Source organism: Manacus candei, unplaced genomic scaffold (genome assembly GCF_025592945.1).
Source record: "Manacus candei isolate 608988 ecotype Guabito, Panama unplaced genomic scaffold, ASM2559294v1 h1tg000005l, whole genome shotgun sequence".
NCBI classification, from domain to species: Eukaryota; Metazoa; Chordata; class Aves; order Passeriformes; family Pipridae; genus Manacus; species Manacus candei.
Window position 1 is genome coordinate 20810077 of NW_026138053.1, and position 13674 is coordinate 20823750.

A 13674-nucleotide genomic window follows, 5' to 3' on the forward strand; every position below is an offset into this window, starting at 1 on the left:
AAGAAGCATATCATTGTATCATGAGTCTCTAAGTAAGGGTAGGACCCATATTTAGCAAACAGAATGCTGTCTGCATTCCACTACTTGTTTATGTTGTTGCTTGTGGTTCCAGGAAAAAAAAAAAAAAAAGAGCAGACACAATTCACACAAAAATGAAAAGGTTCATGTAACTAAAACTGACTCACCTTTTTTCTGGTTTGGAGGTGGTCTTGCTTGCGAAACTGAAAAAAAACCCAGAAAATATGGCAGGATGACTAAGACATAGATACAAATGTGATTGTAAGGCAACACTTCAATGTGTTTAATTGCAGGAGGGAACAAGAGTCACACTACAGTCATTAGATCATTTCCACAGATGCAATACACTAAGTTGAAGCAGGGATTTATAACTTTGGTCTGAGTATTCAGCAAACAAACAGCTTCTGACCATCTGAAACAGATGTTAGGAGAGTTGAGTCAATCTCTCCTGGTTTTTCTGAAGGCAGTCATCCCTCTCCATCCTCCATAAAAGGTCAGGGCACAACACCACTGACAAGAATTGCCACAATCTCAAAAAAAGCTGCTTGTAGATCTGAAGTTCAACAGTGCTGAACCAACAGGAAAACTGTTTCACAACAACCTGATCTTTACAGAGTCTCACCTTTTCATTAGCAGTTATTATTGTACATGACATGCACAGGATTTAGCTATCCTTAACACATAGAGAACGTTCAACAATCAAAATCTGAATTTCAGGCTTCCCCAGGTTAATTCTGGATTGCATTTTGAGTTACATGAGCTCTTTGGGTGCCAGAAACAGTTAAACTTGACAGATAAGGTGGCACTCAAGAAGGGGAAAAAACCCAACCAAACAAAAACACACACCCCCACCCCCTCCCGAAACCCAATAAAAATAACCCTCAACCATCAAACAAAACCACACAAACAAACTCTATGGGACAGACAGAAACTGAAGAGTTCTCTCCCCATTTCTGCAATAAAACATTTCCACCTCAGCCTTCAAGTTGTGACTGCCTCACTACAGGGCAGACAATGCATTCCAAAGTTGGAAAAGCATCTGTGTTTCTTCACTTTGGTGCCACTACTGAATTACCTGACTTCCCCCAAATAAAAACATATTATAGTCCAGTTTTCAGGAGTCCTAATTTCAGGAGAGAACTGTTGTGCCTGATAATTACCATCATACATGTTTATCCTAATTAAAAAAAATCAGAAAATGGTGAGCAGTAGAAGGACTGATGCAGACTAACTCAAGTCTCAGTTGCTACTATGCATGACAAATTTCATTAATTGACTTCCAATTGCATAGCACCAACTTGCTCATGTTTATTTATGACCAACTGTTTCAGAAACTACCTAGAAGAGTATAAATATTCAGAACACATAGTTGCCATTGTTGAAATATTGAGACCATATCCTTAATTATCTTTTCCTGACACTGTCAAATGCACAGATATAATCGGCAACACTATATTGAACTACATGAACTTTACCTACCCAATGATTTTATTTTTTTTTTTAAATCTAGGTATCTCCTTAATGTAAAAATGTCCCTGAAATATATGGGCAGTAACAGTTGCCCTAAGGAAAAAAAGAGGAAGAAAAAAGGAAAGGGAGGGAGAATAAATATCTGTAAGAAATTTGACAGTGGTACCAAGACAGGTTAGTAGAAAAGTTGGTACTGTAAAATATTGCCCCCCCCCCCAAAAATCTTACATCAAAAGCACATCTCAGACATATTTTCCAAATCACTACTGCACAACTGTTTAGCCCAATTTAACTAACACTGCTTATATGCAAAGCAGCATCCTCCTGGAAACAGCATGTTTTAGTTACTTTGACTGCTAAGAATAGAACAGCTGAGTGTTTTAAAATATCCTAGAACGGGCAGAAAAATAAACCTCTTCTGACTACAGCTCTCTTCTTTATTCCCCCTTCAACTTACAATATAGAGACAAAAAAATGGACTGGATTGGCCCTAGAGAAGGGCAGTACCAGTATAACCTGTATAATGCACAAAAACCACACTTCTGCCAGTAACTGCCCAGGAAGTCACAGCCAGCAGCAGGGACTGTGACAACTCAGTCAGATTTCTGTTCTTGCCACTGCTACCCTTTTCATACTGCTGTCAACTCCATCTGCATTATGATGCTTAACGGGGCTAGCGAGATAAGTCTGACAGGCAGCATGACCTTCCCAGTACCAAAATAACCAAACAGAAGAATCTGTGCACAACAGCATTTAGGTATGCTGAAAGCATTCAATATTAGAATAGATTTTTGGGGAAGAATCAGCTTTACAGTATTAAGTCTTAGCATTAAATCCTGCTAATAAATCTCAAGGAATTAGCAAGGCACACACTGAAAGCATTTAGAGTCTCAACAGGAATATACAGTATTCCACCAGTACTTCTAGAAAAAGCATATTCATTTTAACTGGTAGCTTTGTTTCCAAAACCCCCCAAAAATGTCCCCACTACCTTCATAACATTGTCTTGTTCTGAAATAACACCTTTCAATTGAGACCTTCTTCCAGCAAACCAGAAATTCTCACAGTACGTAAACCAGGTGCAGACCTGCCCATCGCTGTTTGGAATCACTGTTTGTCTCATGTGCTGTCTGTGCTCTTACACTCTTCTAAAAACTCTTCCTAAGGGTTTCTTTTTAAAACAAAGTACTTTCATAATTCTATCACTGAATCACAACTTGAGATTCAATCTGACAGACAAATGGACTTGGTAGCCAAAAGCTACTAACTGGAAATTAAAAAGCCAGTTGAGGATTCAGGTCTCATTACAAATACCTTTTGTGCTAAGAAGTGTGAAGAAGTAATGATAACACATGCAGAGAATTACTTATTTCTGATCTATTAATCACAGAAGTAATAATATATCTCTCTTTGAGATTAGCTATTCTGTTTAGGTTGTTTCTCCTTGGAGTAGTAACCAGCTCTTATTAGATATTTGAGCTGAAATTTCTGAAATACCAAGCCCACAAGCAAGAAGTTTGTGACTTTTAATTTCACTAGTGCATCCTTTCAACAGGCTGATGGGGCAATACACTGAAAAGAATGAACCCAAGTCCCATAGTGTCGCATTAAACAAAAGGATATGCACTTTTTCCAATACATGCAGTGTTAAAGACCACAAATAAATGACCCCCACTTCATTCTCCAGCTATGGCTTTCAACAGCATTTCTTTGACACTCAAACCCCTCTGGAACAGAAGCACAAAGGACAGGAGCCACCTTACCTGGGCGTGGCACAGGCTGTGCTGCAGGAGTTTGTGTTTTTCGAGCAGATGCACCTTCCTTTTAAAAGACAGAAGAGGTAACATTAACAGCTGACCTCCTTGTCAGGTACATGGGTTTTTCAAATGAACACAGAGCTATAAAGGGTATCATGAAAAGGAGGGCAATATATTTCCATTAAAGGGAAGAAAGAAAATAATTATTCTAAACTCTTTATAGATTCTGAGACTTGAGGAGGACAGACAACCTCATAAGCTCTTACAGGTTTACATTTTATATATAAAGTGCAAATCATAAGCTTTTTTTTCCTCTGTACTCAAAGAAACCTCTCCCATTTATAGTATTGGGGTTTTTTACCTACAATCACCAAGGGTTAGTAACATAAATGCAAGCAATTGGCTGTAGAAATTTCAAAACAAGATCTGCTTATGCTCTGGATGGAAAACCAGGACCAAGAAACTGCAATGCATTCCTGCCTCGAGGAGTTTTAGTGCCCAGAAATAGCACTCCATGATAATTAGTTCTGCTCGGGCCTCATCCAATTACCTTAATGTAACACACAAAAGACCTGCACTATTGTTTGTTCTTGTCAACTCCGCAGAGTCAACACACCAACAAAGAAAACAGTGAAGTCACACATGTCTGGTTCCAAAGCAACACTGAATTCCTGCAAGAACAAATTCTGTTCTCAGTTACTGCTGTAAAACCTCACTGAACAAAACACATATCACTAACAGTGGAAAAAGCTGCTATATAATCCAGCCACTTCTATTTGCAAAGCTGACAGAAAACCTTTTAACATGAAACCACGAATTTTATCTGAAAATTACTTAAACACTATGTGAAGTGTATCCTAGAACCACGAGACACTCAGAAAGGTCAGAGATCCCACTCAGGGAAAAACCTGTTGGAAAGGTCTCCAGTATGGCACTATCCCATTTCTATGTCCAGGCATAACAAACAGCATGCTTCGGAATCCAAAATAAAAAAAGCTGATGAGTGGGATCAGGTTCTGTGATTTAAATAACACTTAGCAGAATTGCTTTTAAGTTTCCATCATGAAAGTTGAAACTCTTTTTATCTCAAGATCCGTGAAGTACGAATAGAAATCCCTTGACAAGCTCTTAGAAAACAAATTTACTCAAAACCTCTCTTCCCTGAGCTTTAGTGAAAGCCACCCATGATTAGTTACAATAGGCTGGAGCTGATATTTGGTACAGTGCACAGCTTTTGTAACTTTTACAGGCAGCAACCTCTCATTAATCTTTAGTATAAGGATTTAACCCTACACTGCAAGAAATGGATTAATCCCAAATTTTTCTGTACTCTTTTCCGATTATTAAAATACCAACACTTATGTAGGGCAGTTGAGTCAGTACCTGTTATTTTAAGACTTACTTTTTTAGCAGCAGAGAAAAGGTATTTTTGCCGATGTCCTTTCAGCATAATTACTCAGAAAATGATAAAAATGAAAATAACACCACACTCTACAGGAAGAGCAGCAGGACAGGCTGACTACCTTTGAGAGAAGCCTTGCAACTGAGAAACAGTACCTTTATTTCAACTTCCACTTTCCAAAAAAAATTGAAGTAAAACATTTTGCACCTCTTTCTATAGAAAAAAAAAATGCCATTTTCTGTGTCAAAAGGCTGATTCTGTGCTGGACTAGTTACACATTTTGAAGAAATCAAGAATTCCCCCAAAACACTTTCTAAATTCACAGCACTTTATAAAATGTAAAGAAAATCATCAAGCTAAAGAAACTTCATTTCCTGTAACGTTAAATTTCAAGTTTTTAAATTCAATTCAGTTTGCATGGATGCATAACTATTACTGCCTGCAGTCCACATGTCCATTCCTCCTTCCATCACTACAGAATCATCAGGAAAACTTTTCTGCCTCCTCTTCCACTTATCCATGTCTCAAAGAGACCCTGCAAGTCCTGTAACAAAGGGAGAGAACAAGGAGCTGCTTCAGAGATGATAAGAGTTTTTGAAAACTCTTGTAAACAATTTTAACCTACTCAGAGCCAAAGTCTTGCTTTGGTTTCTCTATCACTTGAGCCTAACAAAATAACTGGCAAATTATCTACTAGGGAGTTTTTCATACTCTCCCCTGAATTGCCTTCTCTACAGTGATTAACTGGAAACTTAGTGCAGAAGCCTAAAACAAAAAAGCGAAGCTTTGAGAAGATGGCAACTGAAGTGAACAAAAATATCACTCCCGAAACAACAGTCAAGTACATTAAAAAAAAAAATCACATAAAAATATCTGATTAATTGTAGGAAATAAATTCATTTAAATGAGTAGATACCACTTCCATGCCTATGACTATTCTATTTCTAAGAACAAATTCTGAAAAAATCAATAAATTATGGAGATCACAGCTTTTAGCTGGATAAATTGGTGCCTCAGATGATGATAATTTCAGGAATGAACCTTGCTCAGCTCACAACTGCTGCTATTCCGGCATCTTGGCACAGAAGCTCAGCTGTCACCTACTGAAGGTGTAACATCTATCCTGTGTAGCTGATTTACATCCCTTCTCTCTTTATGATTTTCAGTGACCTAACAACCACCTCCTATTTTGTAAAAATTGCAGACAACACAGCAAAAGAAACTTTGAGCAGTATTTCACCCCCACATTTCTTAAAAGGTTTGTAAGGAGAAATGTACACTCTTAACATAAGGAAAAAATAGAAGTACAGAGCTGTGATGGTTAACAACATAAACCAAGTGGAGAGGAAAACTTGCTGTCGATAAGGAAGTCACAATCAGGATATCTTTGTTAATACTTTCCTCTAACCTGCTAAGTCTGAATAAAAAATTAATGGGTTTTCCAAAGCATTCAGATAGAGGTATAGGTTTTTCCTATGACAACACACTGGCACAAGGCAGGTATAACCAGAGAAATACACACTAGGGTTTCTGCCAAAGAAAAAGAGTATTAATTTGACAGAATAAACTTCATACTGGGTTCATTTAAATACTCAAAGTAGGTGCTGCTGATCATTTGTGGCCTTTGTCAGCTACTCAGAAGCAACTTATGTTTGATTGCTTCAACTCCCTGTAAAGGCAGCAGCTTATTTCTCACTGAGTGCACAGTAAGATATTTAAAATCTTCTAATGTCAAGTTTTTAATCTAAAAGTTACTCTTAAGTAACCAGCTCACAGCAAATCCAAACTCCAGCTAGGGGAGCTTTTGTTTGTGCAGCTGTACCCTAAGCATCACAAGCAGCAGAAATCACTGTTTAGCTATTTAAAGAACATTCATTTCCTCAAAATTTCTGAATACTTAACAGTTTTGCTCGAAAATGACATACCTAATTCTTATGCATAAGCTGTTTGAGACTCTTAAGGAGTATATTATGAATATTCATAAGTCAAAACTAATTTAGGAACAAAACCATGTAATTTGAAAAATACAAATCTTCTTTAAGACAACCACTTAACATCGTATTTTAATCAAAAACGTATTACTTGGTTTACTTGAGCTAATTTACCATAGAAGGTTATATATATATAGTTTACTTATGATTTACACTAAATACAGAAGTATTTAACCATTCAGAAGCAACAACCTGACACGGAATGTAATCAGGAAAACAGACACCGAAGGCTTCACACTTTCCTGAACTTCACTGCATCCCTTCCCTACCTTGCTGTGCCTGCTGTTCTCTGGGATTCATCCCATCCCAGGGCTCCTGTTTCCTCTCCTATCACACACCTACAAGATGACTACTCAGGAATTGGTTTTGCCTCAGTTTTTGCCTTCTGCTATTTAGCACTGGCCTTCCTGAACACCGAAAAATATTGGGTTCACCAACCAGTGCATGAATGGAAAACAGCTCAGACCATGGGGTTAGTACATCTACAGCTGGATTTAAGTTACCCAAGAGTGGGTGTTGGTTTGGTTTGGGGTTTTTTCTCTCTTAAACACCTTTTAAAACCTTCAGGAGTGTTTTTTGACCCTTCTAAAAATAATATTAATTTTTAAAAAACTAATTGTTTGTATTAATTTGCAAAAATCCATCTGATACCAGGACTCAACTAGTATTTTCCTATATTTTAGGGAAAAAAAAAAATCTGTATTTTAGATACCCAGTACTTTTCTTCTTTAGTACCCAGTACTACTTCAAATGTACATTAACATCCACAGTTAGGTTCCTTTGACTTCCCAACTGGAATCAGAAATTGCCATAACTCATGCTACATTTTAGAAAATAAACCCTTATGTTTTAAGCCAAACTATTACAAATATCGTAGTGAGGCTTCACAAGTTGAAATAGTGGAAGAAAAAAACTATTTCATTGCACATTCCCTCTCCCAACTGGTTTTTATAAAGAGATCCAAAGAGTCTGTAGTATTTTGACCTGTAAAAAATGTTAGGAGCAACAGATAGAGTTGACAATTTGATGCCATCTTGTGGCTTTTTTAATTTAGTAAAATTTAATTTCTACCTTGTTCCTTTATAACATTGAAGTTAGTACAAGAACTTTACCCAAAAATCTAAAAAGTATTAGGTAACTTCCATGTTCCTGCACAGAAATAGTACAAGTAAAAAGTAACATTTGATTCTGCAAGAAGTATTAGCAACTGCTTGCATGTAAAACATAGAGCAGCTTCAGCTTCACCATCCATCATGGAAGACAATTCACCCAAAGATGATTCTGTTTGTAAAGATGAATGTAGTAAAATTTGGGTCTCAAAAGAGAAAGAAAATAAGTACCTATGGATGGTAAGCTTGTAACATTATCTTTAAGAACAGGTTTCAATTTATCTATTCAATTTAGGGTTCAAGAGACTGTAAGAACTCATTTTAATTACCAGTATATATATTATTATTTCCTGAGTGATTTAAAGTATTGAACCTTTGAAAATTCTAGTGAAGCCAGCCTAAAGAATAGTAACAAAATTTAAATCATCTGCGTAGTTTAAAAGACTATTATATTTCTATCAATGAAATATTGTATATATCAGTGTATGTATGAGAAAGAGCCCAAACAAAGGACTGACTTCAAAACCATGTATGTAAAAACTGGTACACAAGCTTGATAGAAACATCTATTTCATATAAATAGCTTGGATTCTGAAAACATAGAGCTTTCTTCTAAAAATTTAAAGCCCCTAAAAGCCTTAGAAAAAACCACAGACCTTTCAAAGAATCAAACAAAACAATCCAGCTCAGTGGCTCTGCCTCTGCAGCCCTCCCAATAATTCTCTGACTTCTGTTCAAGAAAATTTTAATAATATTTTAACTAGCGTTTCCCATCACAATTTTATTTATACATGAAACTGGTATAGCTTATTTTCCTACTGCTACGCACACAAATCTGCATGCAGTCCCCCAAGACATATTTAAATAATAAATTGCAAGCTTTTAACTGCCTTCCTAATTTTAAACTATGCTGTAAAAAATAGAATTTGATAACAAGACCTTAACTATTGTGCAAATACTACTAATCTTACAGTAATTTTCTCTTCCTTGCTTGCAATATCAATAAAAAGGTCATTTCTGCTGTTTACATTGTTTCAACTTCTTTATATCCTAAAAGAGAGAGTGGGAGTTAAAGCAGAATTAAAGATACTTTTACAGAATTAATTTTAAAAGATGAAAAGTTTATCATTATTTATTAAAGGATTCCAATACCAACTGCCTAAAGAAAATAACATCATAGATTCACTATCTCCCACTTTGACAACTAAAAACCTGACGTGACAAGACAAAAAGGGCTGCTAAAAATACATAAATAATGTTTATTTCAAAATACAAAACCGTTTACAGAATCATAGGATCATTATGGTTGGAAATGACCTTCAAGATGAAGTCCAATCTTTAATATATTATATTAATATATATTATACTGAAGATCATGTCTTATCCAGCATAATTGGATGAAAAAATATGAGTAGAAGACTGCCAATCCTCAAATCCAGCTGCAGGACAGAAAACTTGATGCCCATTTTAAAAGGATAAGGCAAGATTCATTCTAGTTTTCAAAATATCGTTGAAGTAAGTCCATATAACATATTTTGCCAAGTGTAAGGAAATCAGACACAGCCAATGCCCTCGGAACAAGCACAGCATCACAGCCATGGAGAGGGAGAAAGGAGGACCAGGGAAGGGTGGCAGGAACAAAACTATGCTGATGCCATCAAGGGACTAACTGAAACTTAAATCCTAGCACCTGTTCTTCCACAGCATTCAAAGTAAACTTCCACTTACAAATCTGGTCCTTTATTAATCTATTATAGAATTAAAACTGACAAGTTCATGCAAATTCTGAAATACTGACACTGCAAAACATAATAAAAACCAGAACTGATGGATGTTTTCAGTAACAGGTCCAGCCTGGTGATGAGTGTCATTGAAAGACATGAAAAATACTCACTGAAATTTCTTGTTCATTACAACCAGGTTAAAAGAAATTTGGTTTAAACTTGGAAAATGTGACTGAATTAATTTGACTGCTTACAGATAGCTTAGGCAATATTTTGGTTCTGCAAAGAAAATTGTTCTAAGCAAACCAAATCACAGCTGAATCTAAAAGAAAACTGTAGTTAATAGTGAGTAACTAGTGACAAGAGTATGTAAATACGCTGAAATAAGAATAATGGAAATTAATGGAGATGTTTTTGATAAGAGTTAATGAAAGCCACAATTACTGAGATATAAACACTAAGTATTACCACCAAAGCTAAGAGACCAAAACCCTCTGAACAGTTTTCACAGAAGTGTGCTAGAGCTCCTCCCATCTTTATCCTTGCACAGAATGTCTGTAAAATTAAGATAGTTGTCTTGAATTTACAAGAGTCACGTAATTTCAAACTGTTGCTATTGAAGTAGCAATTTTGAGCTGAAGAGGAATGTTGGTGAAGGAGCAAGATAAACATGTAAGCACTTCCATTTTCCTGGGGATAAAGCTGTTTTCATCAAAAAACAACAACTCTTAATCCTGAGAAGAGAACTCCAGAGGGCTTGTTTGTTTGTTTGCTTTAAAAATAAAGGCCTGCCTATAATATACCTACCTACGTTTATTTAAATGACTCATTCCCTTGAACTGAGTGAAAAGACAAAAGCAGATTATCACTAAAACAATTATTTTTGCTTAGAATTCTTTCCCTTTGGGTTAGTTATCTGAGCCAGCCTCACACACATAACCTGGCAAACCAGTGAGGGTTTTGAGAAACACAGTTTGAGCACGAAAGGATTGTTTCATCTTTCTCAAAAAGAAGGTGCAAAGGGTTTATACACTACTGGTTTTCTGTATGCCAGGATCAGAACATGTCACATCCATGTCACAGAACTGGAATTTGTATAACTGTGAATTTACTACAATTGGCTACTGTTTTAGTCTCCATCTTTCAACTTCACCCATTCAGATCTAGTTTCAATACTAAGTTTAACGGCCAGAATTAGTCACTCATAGGAAGTGTTTTTTCACCAGAAATACCACAGAATATGGGACCCAAGCAATTGATTTCCATAACAGAACAACTGCCATGGACACTCCCAACACATATAGAGAAGCATTGTTATTTTTCTGCTCAGATCCTGCTTTGGAAATGGTATTCAAAGGAACAGTCACATGTACATTACAGAAAATGTTCAGTACAGAGCAACAGGAAGACCCCACTTACACTTGCATTCAGAGAGCAATAAATGTACAGAGGAAAAGGCTTAAGTGACCTCAGAAAGGCTCCTTTGCAGCTTCTGGAAAGATTCATGAAATGCTGTGTGTGAGAAGAATATTTTTAAAAGTTCTGCAGGTGCCTAATGAATAGAGATGAATTCTTAACTTCTGTGGAAATTTCTCCACAAAAACAAACAAACAAACAAACAAAATGAACCAAGGTCCAAGCAACTGATTAACTTTGAGTGATGCTGTCCAACATCTCAGTGCAACAGAAACTGGTGAGGCTCTGTCCAGACTCCTCTTGGGTATCCTGACTTCTGCTGCTAGAACAGGGGATGCTGGATTAGCATTCAAATACTAAGGCAGCTATTAAAGACCTTGGGTTATTTCACGATTGCTTGTTCAACAAATTATCCAGCTCCACTTGTTCCCAGTTGTACTTCAACCTGATGTGATCTTCTCCTTTCTATTCACCGAGAAGTAGTTTTAATACTATTCTTCTGTACCTCAACACCTTTAGCAATCCCAGTACTACAGTTATTATATTATGCTACAAAAGAACATAAATATCATGGGTGATCATGGGCAGAGAGATGAAAGCAATTTTTCAAGTAATCACCCTGGAAGACTTAAAATATCTGAGAAAATCCTGAAGCTGTATTCCTTGAGGAGCCAGTGCAACACCCTGAAGAGTGGAGCGATGAACTCTTAGTTGTTTGTACTGCCTAGAAAAGGAACTGCCGAGTTCAAAAATGTGTTTTTCAGGATCAGAAGGTTTAGCTGCAGCTGTAACAAACTGTAACACACAAGCCAAGAGATGAGGGCTTGAGAGATGACAGTGATGGCTGTAAGCATACAAGGGACTTGGATATGGAAGGGGCTATTTTGAACTGCCACAAGTCAGGGAGAAGGCTAGAAAAATGTTCTAATTGCAGAATGCCTTGTACTGAAGACTTCCTCCTTGATGAATAACAGCTCATCTCCCATGCAAGTTCAGCTGCAAAAGAGGAGGTACTTTTTAAAACCCCAAAAGGTGACCATTCAGAGGTCTGTTGTAACTGGAACAGGGGGCTGCTAATAATTAACTACAGATCTGTGCAGTCCATGGATTAATATCAGAGACAAGAATTTATCCTATCTCAAATTTTCTTCTCAACTCTTTTTTTATTTCTTTACTTTGGGAGTTTTACACAAGCACATTCCAAGAGATTCTTGTCAGATACCCGTAGCTTCACTGGCTACACCAAAGTTAAGTGACAGAAACTGCACATGGAGGGAAAAAAGGAAAAAATATACAAGTTATCTGTGCCATTTGCAAAGAGGAGTGAGTCTCCAGCCTAACACTGGTTAAAGCCTTTGTGTGAACAAACTGTCTGTTGAACCAGAGCAGATTCATTATCTTGGGTGCTGATGATAAAATTACTGACAAGATATTGAGACACAGGAGACATCTGTACAGCGTAAGACAAGCAAGTCAGGAACAGAAAAGTCATTCACTGCAAAAGTCTCTGAGTTTAAGTCCATCACCAAAGTGTTCAGATTTCTGGACTTGCATATGCTGCAGTTATCCACACCCTGTAATTCCCCCAGATTGGAAGATTGGACATTTTAAACTGCTTACAAGATAACTAGAATACTGTTCCTAAGCATTTGTCCTGCCCCAGCTGCCTCAGTTCACAAGCTCGTTTTCAGCTGCCATACGGGGAAAAAGATAAAAATCAAAGAATCAAAACTAACCATATACACAACCCCCCTAGATTGTCTCCTGCTCTTACTCTACAGATTTTATTGCTTTAACTCATTTAAAAAAATCCAACACAGAATGAAAGGAAGAAAATATGTTGTGTACCATGAAGACAGGAAGTTAATTAAATCAGGAGGGGTTTTTTTGAGGATGGTTGTGGGAGGACAATGAACAGACTTTTTTTGCTTTTTAACAGTGTGGCTAAGCACCCTTGTTCATAATGGCAGCAAAAGGTATCACTTCTCTTTGGCAAGAGCACAAATTCAGTCATTTACCCCCTCTCTCAGATGCCTAATGTAAGCCTTACATTTACAATCAGAAAAGCCTCTGTGAAATGTTTGCCAAGCACTACCCATAGACACAGCATGTGCAAGGGTAAAACACAGGGGAACAGCAACAAAGACTTCAGACGAAGCTCTCTGCACTAAAACCACCAGTGATGGGGGTGGCACTACTCCCATCAGTGCCAGCACAGATCCTGTTCTCTCAGCTCCTGCCCTCATGTGCAGAATGGTCTTTGTCAACAGGCTGACAATGTGTTCAGAGGAACTGATCCACGCTCAGGTTTTATCACAAGAAGCTGAAAAATCTGCCCCCAAACACAGAGTTATTGGTCATCTTGAGAATAAACTTTTATTTCATTAAAAACACTTAATCAGAGAAACCAACTGTTGTGAACAGACACATAATGCCTTACATTTTCCATATACAGGCTTGCTACACGGTGCATTACGAGAAAAAAGCTATCAGGAGCAGAGCTGACATTTGATTGCAATGTTTCTTTCTGCCTCATGATTTCACACACACCAAGCAAAACAAAAGATGTCAGTAGGTTTAACTTCAAAGAAAACACATCTATTGCTGGACTGAAACACTTATATTCAGATTTCAGCAAAATAAATAGACCCATGGAAACATTTTCCCACATTTTAAAACAGGGCAAAGAGGTAATTTGGGATTCAAGGGAATATACATGCTAACTTCAAACCTACAAAGTTATAAAGAGTGTGTGAATAGTATCTCAATCTTAATATTACACTTTGG

The 13674-nt window shown here is 37.0% G+C and overlaps 1 protein-coding gene across 1 annotated transcript in view; it reads right to left on the bottom strand.

Moving 5' to 3' along the window:
• Positions 1–13674, bottom strand: part of CDC73 (cell division cycle 73) — a 105752-nt gene that overhangs the window by 15380 nt on the left and 76698 nt on the right. Inside the window, exons 11-12 of the mRNA XM_051804734.1 lie at positions 3252–3309; positions 186–221 (exon numbers count right to left, since the gene is read on the bottom strand). Coding sequence (XP_051660694.1) covers positions 186–221; positions 3252–3309 — 94 coding nt within the window. The remainder of the gene's footprint in view (positions 1–185; positions 222–3251; positions 3310–13674) is intronic.